The sequence below is a fragment of the Lingula anatina genome, chromosome 1 (assembly GCF_051362555.1).
Source record: "Lingula anatina isolate TDL-2025a chromosome 1, LinAna3.0, whole genome shotgun sequence".
In the NCBI taxonomy this organism is placed as follows: domain Eukaryota; kingdom Metazoa; phylum Brachiopoda; class Lingulata; order Lingulida; family Lingulidae; genus Lingula; species Lingula anatina.
The window spans coordinates 65,846,815-65,865,951 of NC_141767.1; the positions used below are offsets into that span (position 1 = coordinate 65,846,815).

At 38.0% G+C, this 19,137-nt stretch overlaps 1 protein-coding gene across 3 annotated transcripts in view; it reads left to right on the plus strand.

Moving 5' to 3' along the window:
• The window catches only part of LOC106172781 (sperm flagella and cilia-associated protein 2), a 21,083-nt gene continuing 1,946 nt past the window's right edge, over positions 1 to 19,137 (plus strand). The window contains exons 1-41 of one of the 3 annotated variants that reach the window (XM_087001449.1): positions 1 to 165; positions 757 to 859; positions 1,366 to 1,618; positions 1,915 to 2,132; positions 2,352 to 2,445; positions 2,648 to 2,733; positions 2,872 to 3,067; positions 3,273 to 3,461; positions 3,741 to 3,928; positions 4,160 to 4,331; positions 4,519 to 4,635; positions 4,966 to 4,983; positions 5,635 to 5,737; positions 6,066 to 6,154; positions 6,408 to 6,489; positions 6,630 to 6,731; positions 7,068 to 7,180; positions 7,379 to 7,482; positions 8,870 to 9,141; positions 9,384 to 9,519; positions 9,816 to 9,957; positions 10,125 to 10,208; positions 10,353 to 10,431; positions 10,620 to 10,742; positions 10,952 to 11,103; positions 11,274 to 11,468; positions 11,739 to 11,948; positions 12,095 to 12,211; positions 12,373 to 12,674; positions 12,845 to 13,058; positions 13,182 to 13,383; positions 13,528 to 13,614; positions 13,872 to 14,010; positions 14,413 to 14,512; positions 14,792 to 14,803; positions 15,747 to 15,854; positions 17,236 to 17,364; positions 17,737 to 17,919; positions 18,193 to 18,348; positions 18,653 to 18,774; positions 18,993 to 19,092. In XM_087001449.1, the coding sequence (XP_086857575.1) occupies positions 108 to 165; positions 757 to 859; positions 1,366 to 1,618; positions 1,915 to 2,132; positions 2,352 to 2,445; positions 2,648 to 2,733; positions 2,872 to 3,067; positions 3,273 to 3,461; positions 3,741 to 3,928; positions 4,160 to 4,331; positions 4,519 to 4,635; positions 4,966 to 4,983; positions 5,635 to 5,737; positions 6,066 to 6,154; positions 6,408 to 6,489; positions 6,630 to 6,731; positions 7,068 to 7,180; positions 7,379 to 7,482; positions 8,870 to 9,141; positions 9,384 to 9,519; positions 9,816 to 9,957; positions 10,125 to 10,208; positions 10,353 to 10,431; positions 10,620 to 10,742; positions 10,952 to 11,103; positions 11,274 to 11,468; positions 11,739 to 11,948; positions 12,095 to 12,211; positions 12,373 to 12,674; positions 12,845 to 13,058; positions 13,182 to 13,383; positions 13,528 to 13,614; positions 13,872 to 14,010; positions 14,413 to 14,512; positions 14,792 to 14,803; positions 15,747 to 15,854; positions 17,236 to 17,364; positions 17,737 to 17,919; positions 18,193 to 18,348; positions 18,653 to 18,774; positions 18,993 to 19,092 (5,649 nt within the window). In that variant the 5' untranslated portion in view covers positions 1 to 107. The remainder of the gene's footprint in view (positions 166 to 756; positions 860 to 1,365; positions 1,619 to 1,914; positions 2,133 to 2,351; positions 2,446 to 2,647; positions 2,734 to 2,871; positions 3,068 to 3,272; positions 3,462 to 3,740; positions 3,929 to 4,159; positions 4,332 to 4,518; positions 4,636 to 4,965; positions 4,984 to 5,634; positions 5,738 to 6,065; positions 6,155 to 6,407; positions 6,490 to 6,629; positions 6,732 to 7,067; positions 7,181 to 7,378; positions 7,483 to 8,869; positions 9,142 to 9,383; positions 9,520 to 9,815; positions 9,958 to 10,124; positions 10,209 to 10,352; positions 10,432 to 10,619; positions 10,743 to 10,951; positions 11,104 to 11,273; positions 11,469 to 11,738; positions 11,949 to 12,094; positions 12,212 to 12,372; positions 12,675 to 12,844; positions 13,059 to 13,181; positions 13,384 to 13,527; positions 13,615 to 13,871; positions 14,011 to 14,412; positions 14,513 to 14,791; positions 14,804 to 15,746; positions 15,855 to 17,235; positions 17,365 to 17,736; positions 17,920 to 18,192; positions 18,349 to 18,652; positions 18,775 to 18,992; positions 19,093 to 19,137) is intronic. The other 2 variants (XM_087001450.1, XM_087001451.1) reach the window with 2 other exon arrangements.

Sequence of the window (19,137 nt, forward strand, 5' to 3'; positions counted from 1 at the left end):
GCCATGACAGACCGCCATATTGGATTTTGTGTACATGCAGTCCAGAAAGGACTGAAGACTATTTTATATATTATTTAATGTCAGTAGGATAACTGAACTCGTCTAAAATGACAGATATATTATGCAAGTGGCTCAATGATGAGCTGAAGCTTTCCAAGCAGACTGGTAAGTGTGCTTATGAGCATTTATCGATAGTTTTCTGCACGCTTGCAGTGCCAAATTAATATTACATACAGTGATACACGCTCGTCCGTGATGCAGCTACACACTTTGTGTGCACCTTTTTCGATTAGTGAATATAAACATCACACTAAAATATGATTTAGCAAATAAAAGACACACACACGCACGGACACACACACACACACACACACACACACACACACACACACACACACACACACACACACACATGCACACACACACACACACACACACACACACACACTTTGCTCAGTTAATATGTACATGTATGTAGGTATGTGTGACTGGATTCACATGTACTCTAATACGTTTTTATTGGACATACCCCATACATTGTATGATCATGCTGGTCAGTTTTATTCTGATAAATACTTTAAATGTTTAGGTTAACTTTTGCAGTGTTCGAAATCCTTTTTATGAACTTGGATACAATGAGGGATTCAAGCATCTGCTCACTCTCTCCTGTTATAACACTGCCAGCAGTGGTTTCTGCAACATCAACCTACAGATACAAACAGCATAATTAAAAACTTTAAATCTCTTTCTTTGTAGACCCTGCCACCCTGGCTAGGGATTTCTGTACAGGGTATCTTGTGGGAGAGGTCCTCAGTAAGCACCAGTTGCAAGATGACTTTGATCAGTTTTCACAGAACAAGTAAGTTGATTAAATTGTTGATCCTTTTTTTGTCTGATCTTTTATTGTGCGCAATAAAGTCAGAAAATTTTATGAATTGCACTAACATAGGGTGCTTTCCCAGAGATTTAGATCGATCTAAAGGTTAAGATTTAGATTGACCTAACTCCCTGGGGGTTCACGCTAAATTGCAGTCAGCCGAGCGGGCACCATAGTTAATTACCCCCTTACAGCTTTTAGTAGGCGGGACAGACGCTTAAGCCGGCCAAGCTGACAGTAATCTAGTGAGACTCCCCACAGGGATAGATCGATCTAAAAATCTATTGAAATGGGGTGATAGAGATATTGATGATATAATGCTTATATCTGTCTATGTCTGGTAATACATGTAAAATTAGGTTTATATTTTCATAATTTCCTAAGATATAATCTCTAACATATTCAAGTAAATCTTGGGATTACATGTGTATTAAACAAACTATAGTCACTGTATGCATCAATGAAATATCTTGTTCTATTTCAACAAGGACTGCAGATTCAAAGCTTAACAACTTCACCAGATTGGAGCCAACACTTCATCTGCTTGGCATCCCTTTTGATACCAATATTGCTAGGGATATTATGACAGAAAAACAGGGAGTGGCGACACGCTTACTGTACCAACTCTTCATAGCTCTAAACAACAAGACTAAATCAGGCTTAACTGGTGTTGCTATGGAAACCATGAGACCTGCAGCTCCTGTAAAACTTGAGGCAATAGAAAGTGGAATATACAAGGAGGTATTTTTGTTTAATTGCATTTAAAAATATTAATACATAATATATTTTTATGAACTCCCTTTTTAAATATTTGTGATATTAATTTTCATTGCATATAATCAAACAAATGGTAACCTTATGCATCTGGACTATCATTCCAAATATGAAACTGAATAAATTTGCCCATGGAAAAACGTATCACTGTGTCTAATGTTATATTTTAAAGATACGTAACTTATGTTAAAATAAATAAATAACTGTAGAGCATTAAGAATATTTTCATTTCTAACATCGTTCCGTTCTCCCCCATGTTGCAGAGGTTAAAACATTTAACTCCCAGACAGACCGACTTGAACTTGGAAGCTCTGGTGGACAGATTTCACAAGAAGCAGCTAGAGATGGAGAAAACGGCCTTCAAGGAACGGTTCCTGGAGCAAGAGAGGATCCGGGAGTGGCAGCAGGACCAGAGGAGACAACTCCTGGAGCAGTCTAAACAGGCCAGAGCCAAGCAGTCTGAAGTGATGGCTAAGATACAGTAAGCTATTCCATAGTTGATGGTTTAGTCTGCCACTTAACAGACACTTGTTTGTGTATTTTTTTTTTCCTTTTTTTTTGCCATTGAGATTATAGATTGTACATATGTGATCCATAGTGAAACATGGGAGTTTTCACTCTAAGCCTTTTGAGCAAATAATAATGAAAGATATGGTTGATAAACAGACAAAAAAGACATTCATTTACATGTCTTTTCCAGGGCTGCCACTGTGCATATACCCAAACCTCCCCCCAGTAAGACAGCAGAAGCTATCAGCCTAAGACAACAGATGAACAAACAGAAAGAGGCACTGGTAAGTTATAAAGAGACATATGAAAAAAATAAATAGAGGAAAATATAAAGCAGAATACTTAATTAAACGGATAAAGTAATGAGAATGATTATATGATATTGCAGGTGGTTTTGTCATCAGGAGAGAGGGTTTGATTTGCCCTTTTCTTTTACCTTAGTTTTTATATAAATATTGTAGTTATTTAAATATTTTTTCTCTGTAGGCTACACAGAATGCTATTGCTGCATTTGAAGAACGTATGAAAATGACCCTACCTCCTTCAAAACCCTTTGGAGATGAAGATTCCAGGTAAGATATGATTGACTTGAAAAATAATAATAGCAAGATGATTTGGGAAAAAAGGTCTGCTAGAGTATGTATGTACTTCTATTTGAAAATTAATAGAAACATCAGACATTAATTTACTTAACATTGTGTGGTTTATAGCTTAGCACAGGCAGAGGAGGATAAGGAAGAAGAGGCACCTGAAGAGACACTGAATATCATAAAACCTCAGTCCAACAGTGAGTATATCAACAAGATCCGTAAACGTCTTCAAGAAGATGCATCAGCTAGACAGGAGAGGGAGAAGAGGAGGAGGAAAGTCCTGGTAGATCAGCTCAAGGCACACGAAGCCCAGGAGGTGAGGCAGTTTGTTTAAGTTATTATATGTCTTTTTTTAAAATCATTGTTAATAATTTTTATAAAAATTGTAAAATTTCAGGATTTAAAAAGTTTCATTTATTTTTACTCAGAATATGTGGCTTGAAGAGTCAGTTTTTACTATAGGGGTACAAGTTTATATTATGCATTTAGCACTGATCAATATTTATATGTTGGTATTGTAGGAGGCTCATAGAGAAGAGATGCTGGTGAACCGCCTGATGCGCCAATCTCAGCAGGAGCGTAGAATAGCAGTGCAGCTGCTGCAGGCCAGACATGAGAAAGAAGTGATCAGGAAGAACAGGCTGACACGAGAGGCACAGTATCAGGAGAGGAGACTCAAGGACTTTGAGGATGCTCTTAACAGAGAGGCTGTAAGTTGATGTGACTAAAATGATTAGTTGAAGAACCATCATACACCCAGAAGCTTGCAGTTGTAACAGATAGAAATCAGAATTTGGACATAAGATTGAGTTTGAACAGCTATTTTGCTAATTGTTGAATTTTCTGAAAAATGAAAATGTAAAATTTGGGTGTGTATAGACTGAATCAGTATAAGAAATAAATACCTGATTTTTATTTCAAAATATTTGATAAATATTTGATTTTGTCTCTGTATTTAATGTATATTTTTTATCTCTTCACATTTATAGGAAATGGCACGCCTGGCCAAGCTTGAGTATATTGAACAGACTAGAGCTGACAGAGAGTTACATGATAAAATCATGGCAGAGAGGGCAGAGGCAAGATACAGGAAACACTATGAAATGTGCAGTGAGGTTTTGTCCCAGGTAGTGGACTTTTCTACTAAGATTGGGGAGTACAGGGAGTTGACAAACAGGTTAGTGGAAACAAAAGATTACACTTCAAGTCACTTTTATGATACTGATACTGTTTTCCCTGGTGCACGTCTATCCCTATATAATGCTGATTATATTGCATATGGTAGAACAAAACTATACTGTTATATGTAACTCTCACCTGCTTTTCATTGATACCTTTTGTTAGTTTTTAGACTTAAAGGATACCAATACAGCTATTTATAATTATGTTTCTTGTTTTTATTTACCAGACTTCTGCCCAATAAATTGATGCGTGAGTGGACGTCCCTGTTTCTGTCTGGCAAGCCACTGTATGAGGTGAAGACCAGCCAGGACTCCACCAGCCTGGAACCTACACCTGAGCAGGTGCTGGAGGAGGAGAGACTGGCTCTGCTAGATGAGGGAGACTTCATGGAATATAAGGTACAGTACATATATCTGAGATATTCACATGTTATTTAGATTACAGTACATGTACAGTATGTTGTCCTTTTTTTGAGTTTATACCTGTGGGAGTTCTAGTTTTTCTTTTGATACTTAATACTAGTAGACATTTATGATTTAATTTTGTGAAAGAATATGAAGATGCACTTCATAATTTATCTTCTAGAACATGATTGGTGAGTGGTGCCCACCAGAGGGCAGTGAGATCACCGGTCCTCCAAGAAACAACCCCATTGTTGGTCACATAGTGCAGAGACTTTTCAACATGGTGCACCCACCAAGTGTAAGTAGTATAAGCACGGTGATGGTAACAGTGACTACTCACCTTATAGAGTGAATATTTTTTGTATGACTCAAAAATATATTACTTGCTGGGAATGTCTTGCTTTTCCATGTAAAATAAATAGCATGCTACCGGTACATTTGCCTGATTGTTTTGGATATTGATCAATATTTAAGGAAATGCTTGACATCATTTTTAATTGCCTCCTTTGAATTCAGAAGGGAATTTAACAGATTATATGAACCACACAACTGCAGTTATAGGACAGTTTGCTCTGCTTGATAATACCCATTGACTTATAATTGATACCTTGATCATTATTACATATAGCCAGTGCAAGAAAAACCGGTAAAGTACAGTGTCTGTTGCTAGCTTCATTTCACACATTTAGACATCCTGTAGCTACTGCAATAGCATTATGTCAGTTACTGCTTTCCTATTACATGTAGCACATACAGAATAGAACCATTTCCTGGGCACTGGTGGAATGGGCATGATTTCTGTACAGGGTCCTTGAAGTTGTCTGTTTCAGCAGTATCATGTGGTTAAGGGTGCTTGATTTATGCTTCAGTGAATTGGTGCAATCCCTATGGTTAAGGGTTTCCTTGCATGATATGTTATTAAACACAAACCTGCATGTAGTAGACGCATATATATCTACATTTACAATGTAGTATTTATTTGTAGAATTATGACATACCTTTTGTGTAATTTTTTAAATTATCAACTAGGTTATTTATATCAAAATAGAGTGATTATTTCAGCTTTAGAAAGTGCCTGTGTTTTTATTGAAGATATAAATGAGAATGGTGACCAATATATATATTCTTCAATTGATTAAGATCAGAAACATTAGCATTTTTATTTCTGACCTTAATTGTTTTACAGTTTAAGACATGCATGCCCATATATGAAATGTTGTATGTATATGAGATGCTGTCAATGACTTTGTGAGATATGAGATTATGAGTTTTAACATTGTTTCTTTTTTTCTCTCAGCCTCCACCCCCTCCCCCAGAGTTCCCCCCATTCCCTGTGAAAGCCTGTGTGCTGGGGAAAGTATTCAGTGGGAAGACCACAGTGATTGATAAGTTAGCAACAGGTAAAACACAATGTGAAGAATTTAATTATCGTATTTTTATACATGACTTCAAACAGTTTTCACACTGATTTTCAAAGCTTCTGAAAACCTTTGAAGTATGTTTTTGAATTATATAAAGCAATTTCTTTTTTACACTTACAGTTTTAATTATCTGAAGTAAAACAAAATGTTTTTTTCCAAAGCACTATATCTCCTCAAAACAATGCATATTGGTGTTACTAGTGCAATTGAACTTATTGGTTTATTATATGTAACATTTTAATGATACAAGAGGTTTATTATTTTGAGTCAAGTTTTGACATACCTCCTGTTTAATTTTGTTTTCTAGCTCATCGCCTTAGAGTATTGAATGTTGATAACCTGGTGGCTGAGGCAATAGAAGCCAACAAAAATGGAGAAGTTGAGATCAAAGAACCAGTGAGTTTATACTACTAGTTGCCATCCACTGAACTTCTTGAGAAAACAAAATAAATTAAGGACTTGAAAATGTACTGCTTAATTTTTTCATAATTATGTGCCTTTATTATATATTTTTCCAAGTCCAAGTGCTCTTGATAGAATTGTATAGAAATGTTTTTCACATGATTTTATATTAATTCTATATTTACTGTATGAAATAAAGCATAAGTGTGCTGCACAAAATGATAACACAGGAACATACACCTTACAGGTGATGGTAGCAGAGACCAAACCCAGTGAGACTGAGGCACCACCTAGCAAAGAGCCAGCAGCCCAGCAACCACCTGCTGAAGGTGAGGGATGTTGTTGTTGCATTAATTACAATATCTGTCCCATCTGTATCACCTTGTATTAATACTGACCTACGTGTACTGTAACTTCAATAGTTATTCCCTAGATTCTCTACTACCCAGCCTTTTATTCCCCTCTGTAGGTACCCCAGCACCTGAGGTAGTGGACAGTAATAAACAGGAGGAAAATGCTGCACCTCCCGAAACTGTGGATGATGAAAAGAAGGATGAGGGTACAGAAAAAGGTACATTTCTGCACCCCTGGTACTCATTTATTTGTCTCACTCCTCTGTATTTTATAGCAAGATTTTCAATAATTTTAATTTCAAAGATCAATATTTCTGAAAAGGATGGATTTTAGAAGTAAAGTCAGTTTCCAGGGGCATGCAATATACAGTGATGCCGTAATACCAGTGTATGTTAATTTGTTAAACTTGACTGTTATAATAATCTCAAAATGTATAAGGAATTTCTATGGTATTTTGTAAGTTTATTATATTATAACTGTCATGAAAAGTTTTTAAGTGGATTGTTAGTGATAAATGAGTGTTAAAATGTACAATGCAATCCTTGAATTATAGGAGATCCAGAAAAGCCAGTTCCTGAAAAATCAGATTTGGGACCAGATACTGAAAGCATCTCTTCCAAATCTTCCAGGAGAGTTTCCAAAACAAAGATTGCTCCAAAGCCACAGGTAAATATCTGTTTTGTTTGTACACTGAAGCTCAGTATGCCGAAGCTTTATGCTATTCTCTTAACTATTTTTCCCTTTCTTTGGTTTTAACCCTACAAACACTGTATCAAGATCTATTGTATTTTCATAAAATTATCTTATATTAATGTTCAAATTATTCAAAAGTAATCCCAATTCATTATTTTGTTGCTGCATCAGCCAACTGAGAGAGCCAAGCTTGGGGCCAAGGCCATGAAATGCTTGAAGAAAGGAAAGCCAGTGGATGACCAGATTATCATTGATGTCTTAGTGGATTCAATCAGGTGAGGCTTTGTGTTTTATTTTCTTCCATCAAATTATATATATTATTATGCATTTTAACAACAATCAGACCATAATACCAGTAGTTAAAATTGGATTGTATATAATGTCCATTTACAGATATTATAGGCCATGGTAACATTTGTCCACCTGTGGCAATTTTCTGATAATACACCTTCCCTCATGTTTACCCCATAATGCCTGTAACCCTTATTATTATTATTATTATTATTATTATTATTATTATTATTATTATTATTATTATTATTATTATTATTATTATTATTATCAATTTTAAGTGAATTTTTAAAGACAAATGATAATGTGTAGAAATCTCAAACTAAGATCCACTGCATGGGTCAGAAATGTTTTAACATCCTTTTGGTCCTCTAGGCACATCCCAGAGGGTACAGGGTGGGTCAGAAATGTTTTAACATTCTGTTGTTCCTCTAGGCACATCCCAGAGGGTACAGAGTGGGTCAGAAATGTTTTAACATTCTGTTGTTCTTCTAGGCACATCCCAGAGGGTACAGGGTGGGTCAGAAATGTTTTAACATTCTGTTGTTCCTCTAGGCACATCCCAGAGGGTACAGGGTGGGTCAGAAATGTGTTTGTTTTCATGTACTGTTGTTCCTCTAGGCACATCCCAGAAGGTACAGGGTGGGTCAGAAATGTTTTAACATTCTGTTGTTCCTCTAGGCACATCCCAGAGGGTACAGGGTGGGTCAGAAATGTGTTTGTTTTCATGTACTGTTGTTCCTCTAGGCACATCCCAGAGGGTACAGGGTGGGTCAGAAATGTTTTAACATTCTGTTGTTCCTCTAGGCACATCCCAGAGGGTACAGAGTGGGTCAGAAATGTTTTAACATTCTGTTGTTCTTCTAGGCACATCCCAGAGGGTACAGGGTGGGTCAGAAATGTTTTAACATTCTGTTGTTCCTCTAGGCACATCCCAGAGGGTACAGGGTGGGTTAGAAATGTGTTTGTTTTCATGTACTGTTGTTCCTCTAGGCACATCCCAGAGGGTACAGGGTGGGTCAGAAATGTGTTTGTTTTCATGTACTGTTGTTCCTCTAGGCACATCCCAGAGGGTACAGGGTGGGTCAGAAATGTTTTAACATTCTGTTGTTCCTCTAGGCACATCCCAGAGGGTACAGAGTGGGTCAGAAATGTTTTATCATTCTGTTGTTCTTCTAGGCACATCCCAGAGGGTACAGGGTGGGTCAGAAATGTTTTAACATTCTGTTGTTCCTCTAGGCACATCCCAGAGGGTACAGGGTGGGTCAGAAATGTGTTTGTTTTCATGTACTGTTGTTCCTCTAGGCACATCCCAGAAGGTACAGGGTGGGTCAGAAATGTGTTTGTTTTCATGTACTGTTGTTCCTCTAGGCACATCCCAGAGGGTACAGGGTGGGTGCTGGACGGCTTCCCCACCAACTACACTCAGGCCAAGCTGCTGGAGAAGGCTCTCAGTGGCTTTGACGCCATGGCCAAGGAACAGGAGAAACTTGGACTGGGTAAAAAAGGACAGAAGAAGTCGATGCTTGCCCCTGATCCCAGGCCCCCTCCACCCCCAGCTGAGCCCCAGAGTGGAGTCAATGTGGTCATAGTGTTTGACCTCCCAGATGAAGTTGTGCTGAAGAGATCAGCTGGAAGAACATGTGAGCACATTCATTTTTACTGGCATTTATAAATGCTTTTCGTAAATGAAAGCACACAATTGTACAGCTGATGTAATATTTTATTATCACTAAAGGCATTTCAAAATATAGCAGCACACTAGTAAGTTTTGTTTTTTGTGCAACTTTTTCAGAATCTGAAATGAAGCAATATATTCCTCAGTTTGACTTTGCCTCAGAAGTTAACCCTATATATATATTTTTTATATCCCATATATATGTAGATGCCATGCAGGGAGATGAGCACTATCACCAGGAGTTCAAGCCACCCCCAGAGGGCAGTGCCACAGGGGTGGGGAAGCAAGAACAGGTGATACCTGTAGAAGACCCAGCTCATGACCAAGAACAGGTCCAGCACAGGTGAGACATTATTGGAACTGCTTTGTATTGTTGTGATTTTCATTGGTTATCTGAAAGTGTACACCACATCTGAAATGCTGGGGTGTTATCAGAAAGTGTAATATGCTGTTATAAATTCATTGTGCTACATGTATTTTTTATACATGTATTTTGTACAGTCACATGGGAGTACTTAATACCATATTTTCACAATGAAAATGCTTACACTGGGTAGCTTATAGAAGTATGGTCTCCAAGAATTGTAATTTGTTAATAATATAAGGTGTCAGCGTGATGATTTCCACTGCTTATTTTAGGATCACTGCCTTCCTGGATGCCTGGCCTAAGCTTGAGAAGTGGTACAGCAAGTTTGGTTCTCTGAAAAAAGTTGATGCCACACAGGACACAGAGGCAGTCTTTTTAGAGGTGGAGGCTGTGATGGAGGAAACTGTGAATAAAGTAAGAGCCAAAAGACATGGAGATATAATAATTTGTCACTATATGTATTATAATTATTTTCCTGTGATTATGAGAAGTCATAAAAATAGGAAAGGAAAGTACATTTTATCATGTGGTGTTGGGCTATTTATACTGCAGATGTTTCATTATGCGCCATTCATTTTCAGTTGCTGGGTATAGGGCAAGAATCTGAGCCTGTTCCTGAACCTGAGACTCAACCAGAGCCAGAGAAGCCCCCAGAGGAACCAAAGGTGAGACCCCATACAATATGTAACACTGCCTAAGTGGATTTCACAGTCTAAATCAGTTGATATGTAAGCATATTTGATATTATATATAAGATATTTATGTAATGTTTTGAGGAGAACATTAAATAAGATTTCCATTATTTCCAGCCTGAGCCTCCTCCTGAACCACGCCCAGAGTCTGGATCCAGCACCAAGAGCAAGCGATCAAGATCTGGCTCCAAGAAAGGTAAGAAACAAAGAACTAGGTATGGATTATCATTAGCATTATTGGTATATATAGAAGGTATTTAACAAACAACACAGGACACTTGTAAAAAAAGATACATTGACAGATATGACCTGATGCAAAGTTAAGAATCTTAAGATTGACTAATTATTATCGAGATTATATTATCTATAATTTGCTCTATCAAGGTTCCAGAGCTGGTTCAGCTAAAGGCAAAAGCAAATCTCCTAAATCGGGTAAAGGGAGAGAAAAGAGTGAATCTCCAAAGAGATCTGCATCCAAAGACAAGAAATCTGGAAAAGGGAGCAGAGGTAATATCAGTCATAGTTTCCATTATATTTGCTTTCTATTGCTGAAGTTAGTTTATTATTATGTAAGTGATTTTTGTTGTTTTAAGAAGTACATGAATCATTGGAGTTCACAAAGAAATAATATTCTTTGATAATGAAGAAATTTTTTACAATTATGCATGTTTTCATTGTCTGTCATATTTCACATTATAATTCACTTGCCTGCCCAGGTTCCTCTGGCTCTCCAAAAAGAGGTAGATCAGGCAAAAAGACCAAGACCCCCACGCCAGAGCCAGAACCAGAACCTGAAGTCCCCCAGGGCCCCCCTCCCCCAGAGCCTGGGTCAGAGGAGTGGGAGTATGTGGACACTGCACTGGACATGGTAAGTGGTCAAGCACAATCTCATGCCAGCTGTCCGCACCAATCATCACTACCAGCAGATGGAGTCAGGGAAATAATTTGCATTGTTGACATAGTGAAATATTAGATGAGTAGTACACTTCTGTTTTGTTAAATATTTTCAAAAAATGCCTTTTGATATTTTCTGCACAGGAGCTGGCCAAAATTCTTGCTCCACACTGGGAAACTGTGGAGGAGTCCTATGTGGCCAACAACAAACACACATTCAGGAAGATCAGGGAAGAAAGAGAAATGATTTACCGCTACTTCTACCAGATAAGACAAGATTTCCAGGCATATCTCAAGAGACCAGATCATAAGAAGGAATTTGTGGCACAGTGGCAGAAGGTGGGTGTGAGAAGTGATTGAAGTTCTCTCCATAGATGTTTAAATTATAAGATTAATCAAGCTGGCTTGTTACAAATTTGATATTGCATGATTATTGGTAAAATGTGTTGTCTGTGTAAGAAAAGATGACATTATGACATTTTTTTTCCACACACTTTGTTCTTTCATTTTCTTTCTAGTAGCCATACATCAGCCCCACATCATTTTTAGGTAGCCAGTATGTGATACATTGCTTTTCTGATTCATGTTTTATTGGGTGCCATATTTCAGGATTACAATGAAGTCCCAGATGACACGAGAGACGATGAAGAAACCCGCTCAGAGCTGCACCAGCGAGTTGATGACCTGCGAGAACGCCTGTGGAGTATCTGTGATGAAAGGAAAGACAACGCAGAGAAAGAGCGCACTGATATCATCAATGATGGCTGGTTAGAAGACAGACTGGGAATCCTCAGCAATGACTATATAACTCTCATGCAGGTAGGAAGACTTAACATTAAAGTTTTCATGTCTTAAATTTCTCTTCTAGTGCACTTTTTGTTAAAATAACAAGGACAACCAATTTTCAACAACAAATGTAATCACCACAAGCTGATTCAATTTTTTCCAACATCTTTCTGTTCCAGTGTGAAGTAGATCGCTACCAGGACACCATCAGGTTGTTAAAAGATTACTACAGAGGCATGGAAGCTCCTATTCCAGATCCACAGAATTATGAGTTTGCTCGCATTCCTTTAGTTGAGGTAAGACTGAGATTATATAAGGATAGAATAATTGGATGAGTTTCTATGATAGGATCACAGGAGGGGTGTATGTTTGTATATTTCACCTTCAGGTAGCAGAAGATATAGATACCAAGCCCTGAGATAAACATGCTGTCACTTGCACATTGTTTTCATTCTAGCTACCCGTGACTGACATCCCAGGCTCACCTGCTAAAAGTCCAATCAGTGATATGGGTCTGCCAGATGAAGCTCTGAAAGCAAAGGAGAGCAAGTCCAGCACACCATCAGGGAAGAGACCTGGGTCCTCAGGAAAGAGACCTGGCTCTTCTGGGAAAAGACCTGGATCATCTGGAAAGAGACCTGGATCTTCTGGAAAGAATACGCCATCTGGGAAGAAGAAAGGCAAGAAATCTCAGGAGCCACCTGAGGAACCAACTCTACCTGGTCAAGATGAAGAACCTCTGAAAGAGATCAAAACTAGGTAAGCTGTTCTAAATGACAATTACTGCTAAGTTGGATATTATTGTTTAACATTTATTTAAGTTTTGTTTTGAAGTTAAAAATGAATGATCTGATTAAAGGAAAGAGCTTGAGTTTGGCTATTAGCAAATTGCTCTGAAGATTCAGTTTGTAAGTTATATGCCATTTCAGCATTCCTCTGGTCCCCCGTCGCCCAGTCTCTCCAGATCCCAATGCTCCAACTACTCCTGCCACCAAGGAGAAGAAGGACAAGAAGGGAGGAGGGAAGAAGGATAAGACACCTGCTGCTGAAGAGAAAGTAGAGAGCCCCATGCCACCTGCAGACCCAGATGAGAAATTGATCTTTGACGCATTTAACAATGGTGTCGCTGCTGTGTCAGGCATTGTAAGTTATTGGATATGTATAAGTATATTATAAAATGTTGCACTTAAAATGATAGATGATATTTAAACTTCTGTTGTGATTTAAACAATAATGATATCTGAAATGTATTATATCTGTTCACAGCTTAGTGCAGAAGAGGCTGCAAGGGAAGCTGAGGAGCAAGCTGAACTGGAGAAAGAGTTGGAGAAACAGAGAGAAAAAGAAAAGGCAACGAGTGACAAAAAAGGAGGAAAGGGTGGAAAGAAGGGCAAAAGCAGGAGTCCATCACCTAAAAAAGGAAAAGGCAAAGGAAAAGAGCCTGAGCTGCCTCCCACACCTACACCAGGTAATGTACAACTGCTGCCCTTTATACGTACAGTTATTAATGGTTGATGCCATCTTAAGTCAGTTATTGTCAGTTTATTTTTGATTGTATGTTGAATAGTAATGAGAATTGTATGATAATTGATCTTATATGTTTATGTTACAGTTGAAGAAGAATCAGAGGAAGAAAAGGAGAAGAAAAGATTAAAGCAGAAAATGAAGGATGAATATTTCTTTGCCATCAGGGAAGAAGGTATATTAGAGTTTTGGTTATGTTTTATGAATTAACCCAGTTCAACAATGATCAGAAGAGCAAACTAAATGGAACAGAAAACATTAAGAATAAGTTTACAATCAGCAGTCTTCTTTTCATGAATGTCAGATAACCTTTACTGTTAAACTCAGCTTTGGAATGAAAACTCAAAATGAAAGTTCACAAAACAGAAATTCTGTCTTCATTGCTGTCTTGCTGTTGTCTTAATTTGCCTTTTTTAAAAACTTAATGAACAGAAGCTGCAGTAAAGAAGAGGGTGGAGCTGATTAAGCTGCATGCTGCTGGAGTACTGCAGGACCTGAAGAACAAGGCAGACAACGCCTACAAGGACATGAATGACTGGCTGGGGGCTAGGTTCCTCAAAGAGATGGAGAGGTACAGTATTGATACATAGTTAAAACAAATATATGAAATCAGTTTCAGGCATGGTATTTAGAGGAGACCCAGGGCCCAGTTTGAATCAAAATATGATCAAAGCTCTGTGTCATTTCTCAACTAACTTATTAAGAGGGTAAAAAGGTCTACTTTTTCAGAAAAAAATCTCTTAAAAAATCACTGGCTCCAAGCCTGAATTTTGGAAATAAAACATGTTGCTTAAACTGAGGAAGAGGCAGTGGTGCAAAAATTGCAGCAGTGTTATATCCCATAGGGGGAAATACACTTTCAGCTGTTATTCAGCTTTTCTCATATTTGGTATAAATTACCTTGAAGTTCACTTTACATGTTTTAACTAAATACATTGTGCTATATATTGTGCTGCTATCTCTTTCCTTCCAGTATTGACCAGTGTTCAGAAGTGATGCGTCATGCTATTGAGAGTGGACAGAAGCTGACCACAGAAATTGAAATCTTTCAGGATGAATTTGTTGTTGTCGAGGTTAGTTGACTGCTCCACTGATAACGCCATATGTCCATGAGCATGCTGGGTATGTCTTTGGCTTAGCTTGGGGTACAATGGTTATACTTTTAAAATACTTCACTCTGTCCAGTAACCAGGTGACAGGGCACCCACCTTGACTTTAGCCAGCCACTTAACACAGGTGGAAATGTGTATGTAATAGCATAGCCATTATGAAATTAATAGCATACAGGAATGGGAAAGAGAAATTGAAATTTATACAAGAAAAGAATTTTAATGTCTATTTGTCTGTTGTAGGATATTTTGGTGGTAAGTATGTCAGTGTCTACCACTTGCACTGTGTTGTATTGATGATCACATAGTTTCAGAGTGGTTGTCTGCACTTGTGTGGTTACTTGCACAAAACTGTGTGGAATGACAGTTGATTTTGGTTGACTTCATCTTCATTGAACTGTGAATACAAACCACCATTGGTTCACAACAACTTTTTGCACTGTGTATATTTTTTGTACACCACCTGTTTTTAAGGGGCACTTCAATGTAAACACAATGCAGTCAACATGAATTCTGCTTAAGAGAGAAAATTATGTCTTTGAATACCAGACTACACCAAATGTTAAAATAATACAAGCCATAAATATAAGGAAATAATATCTAACAACTCAACTATACATTCAGTCTCTATTTTACTCCACTATCCACAATATAAGCATATTCAATGGATTTCCAACTGCTGTAAGTTTTGTAAAGGGAGATGTACAGTTTGAAATGATAAAGGAAATATTTTCAAAAAATGATTTTGGCGAAGCGTTTTTAAATTCTAAAACTATCACCAATATTAGAACCAATATTATAACTTGACCAATAATGCCCAACTTTCAGATTGCAGTGCGTGCAGTGTATGATTTGACAGAATTCATGTTAAATAAAAACTATCCATGTGGACTCTTTTCTGAATTGAAGCTCAAACTTACAATAACAGAGTGGAAAAATGGTATAACTAATTGAAATGTGTGGATTTATTAAATTAAACAAAACCCGTCTTTTATGTTGGCCTTCCCAGAAATCAGTATGTATCATCTAAAACTTGAGCTTCTTAGAATGAAATGTTTTCCTCTTTAAAATAAAATCTTATAGGACATTACTTGATATGAAAAATAATTATATGTTTTAACAAGAAAGTATCAATAAGCAATTCTAACAGAAAGAAAAGACATAACTGTTGAATTCTAACCACTGTCTTTGTTTTAAGGATATCAAGACTGTGCGTACTCCAAGTCCTCCAGTGCGACCAGAGCCCATGGAGCAGCCTCAGCCAGACCAGTTTACTGTGGCTCAGACCAACACACTGTATAACCAGGTAATACTTCACATTGACACACTGTATAACCAGGTAATACTTCACATTGACACACTGTATAACCAGGTAATACTTCACTGTCAACACACTGTATAACCAGGTAATACTTCACAGTCAACACACTGTATAACCAGGTAATACTACACAGTCCACACACTGTATAACCAGGTAATACTTCACTGTCAACACACTGTATAACCAGGTAATACTACACAGTCCACACACTGTATAACCAGGTAATACTTCACAGTCCACACACTGTATAACCAGGTAATACTTCACTGTCAACACACTGTATAACCAGGTAATACTTCACAGTCAACACACCGTATAACCAGGTAATACTTCACAGTCAACACACCGTATAACCAGGTAATACTTCACAGTCAACACACTGTATAACCAGGTAATACTTCACAGTCAACACACCGTATAACCAGGTAATACTTCACAGTCAACACACTGTATAACCAGGTAATACTTCACAGTCAACACACCGTATAACCAGGTAATACTTCACAGTCAACACACTGTATAACCAGGTAATACTTCACAGTCAACACACCGTATAACCAGGTAATACTTCACAGTCAACACACCGTATAACCAGGTAAAACTTCATAGTCAACACACCGTATAACCAGGTAATACTTCACAGTCAACACACTGTATAACCAGGTAATACTTCACAGTCAACACACTGTATAACCAGGTAATACTTCACAGTCCACACACTGTATAACCAGGTAATACTTCACAGTCAACACACTGTATAACCAGGTAATACTTCACAGTCAACACACTGTATAACCAGGTAATACCTCACTGTCAACACACTGTATAACCAGGTAATACTTCACAGTCAACACACCGTATAACCAGGTAATACTTCACAGTCAACACACCGTATAACCAGGTAATACTTCACAGTCAACACACCGTATAACCAGGTAATACTTCACAGTCAACACACCGTATAACCAGGTAATACTTCACAGTCAACACACCGTATAACCAGGTAATACTTCACAGTCAACACACCGTATAACCAGGTAATACTTCACAGTCAACACACTGTATAACCAGGTAATACTTCACAGTCAACACACTGTATAACCAGGTAATACTTCACAGTCAACACACCGTATAACCAGGTAATACCTCAGTCAAATGGGATTTACGATTTACAGGTTTACCTATGGATATTCCAGTTCATGCTGTTTGAAAATTGTATTGTGTATCATTTTGAAATCATTTAGTTCACAGTAGAAATTTACATTCTACCATAACATGTATCATGCAGATCCACATATTACATCAATTATGTGCACAAATGTAAACCTGCAGTGGTAATTCCATCTGTATTAATTTTGTCTTGCAGTTTATGTCCATTGCCCCTACTGGCTTCATTTCTACCAAGGCATTTGTGGACATGCTGCATGACTTCACTACTTTGTCCTATGGCACAGAGTCCCTGCCTGACATGTGGACCAATGTATCTCTGCACCAGGTATGGAGAACACCTGTATGCAAACTTTGGGACACCTGGCATGGTGTTACAGTATAGGCGTGAAAATCTTAGTCAAGTTGCAAATAGATGGAGTAAATTGTATACTTCTTTTAATTTCCCACATACTTTGAATTTTAGGAAAATTATTTGCTGTGTTTAATAATTGTTTTGTGTTGTGACGTAATTGGAGCCACCAAGTGCTAGCTATCATATTGAACTTAGGAGGAAAGACTTACCAGTACCACTTGTATATTTGGTGGGGTGGACTTGGCATAATTACTAAGAATGGCAGGAAAATCTTAAACTAGTAACCAGAACTAGAGAACCTCATCCATGGGCTCTTAAAACCTATTATTGTATTTATTGTTTTAGTTGACAGAGATGGCTGCAGAGTTGTCCCCAGATGCTGAGTACATAGACTGGAGGAACTTCATGTTGGAGGCTGCCCAGCCCTGGCCACAGCCCACACAGACACAGCTGCTGGACACTCTCGCCAAGTACAAACAGATGGACCAGAAGAACTCTGGCTTTGTCACCAGAGAGCAATTTGAATGGGTAAGTCATGTCAGTCCTGTTGTTTGGTTTGTAGAATTGTTGTATTTAGATGTTGTAAGAACAGTATTTTGTCATTCTTGGGGAAAATGTTGTAGGGATTTGATATATTCATTAGAATCAATATTCAATTTCACATCTTGTTTGAGGAGTCCAGGACAACATATGTAACATCAGTTTGATGGCAATGCTATCATTTGTTCTGATCATACATGTTCATTTGTTTGTCACATAAATTAAATGTATCTATTCATTGCCTATTGTGTTGGTGTCCAGGTTAACCTGTGGTTCACCCAGGAGCCACCCCCCATCACCCCAGCTGACCCTGCTGCCCCCAAGGCTTATGACAGAGTAGGCAACCTGAAGAAGGTTCTCTTTGACATCTTTGCTGACCACACCATGGAGCCACCACAGCTGGACTATGTCAGCATGGTAAGCAGTTTTAGTGGAAAAAATATGCTGGCTGATACTTTTAAGAATATCCAGTTAGCTGTGACAGAAATGTTACATTGTTAGCTAGAATTTTAGCTTTTTAGTCATAGTGGGTTGATACTTTTTGTCAATGAGTATAGCTAAGCTGTTTAACCTGCATCATAACCCAATTTAAACTGACCAACAGGTGTGATAAAATAAGACAAAATAACTTGTAAATGGTCACACTCAATTAAGGTCCATATTCTTCCTCTACATGACACTGTATCTCATGTTCTTAAAAGATTCTGATGTACCATTTCAGCTGATGTACTTCAGTGTAGACCCCGACCCCCTGGAAGGTTTCCTGAGAGCTCTCAGCGTGGCCTCAGGTACACACATGCCAAGACCACACCTCAAACACAGGGGGACACTCAGCCTCACTGAGTAAGTCACTTCACTACAAGATGTGTGTGTATGTGTGAGTGTGTGTGTGTGGGGGGGGGGGGGCATCATGAATGGGTACAAACCCTGTTTGAATAGAAGTAAACTTTAAAGTTACACAAGTCGTATGCATTTTATTTACGAGCAACAGAATAAAAGTCAGTTTCTGAATATATTGAGTGAAGAATAAGCATAAGAAAAGTTATTGTTTCTCCATCTAGTTCCACTGGGGACTTGTCAAGTTTGGACACAGTGAAGATCCCAGATGACATCCCAGAGTCTGCCAATGAGGCCACTGTACCCATAGAGGCCCTGTACAAGGTAACTGAGCAATACCTGGACAAGATAAATTATGATAATGCAGTA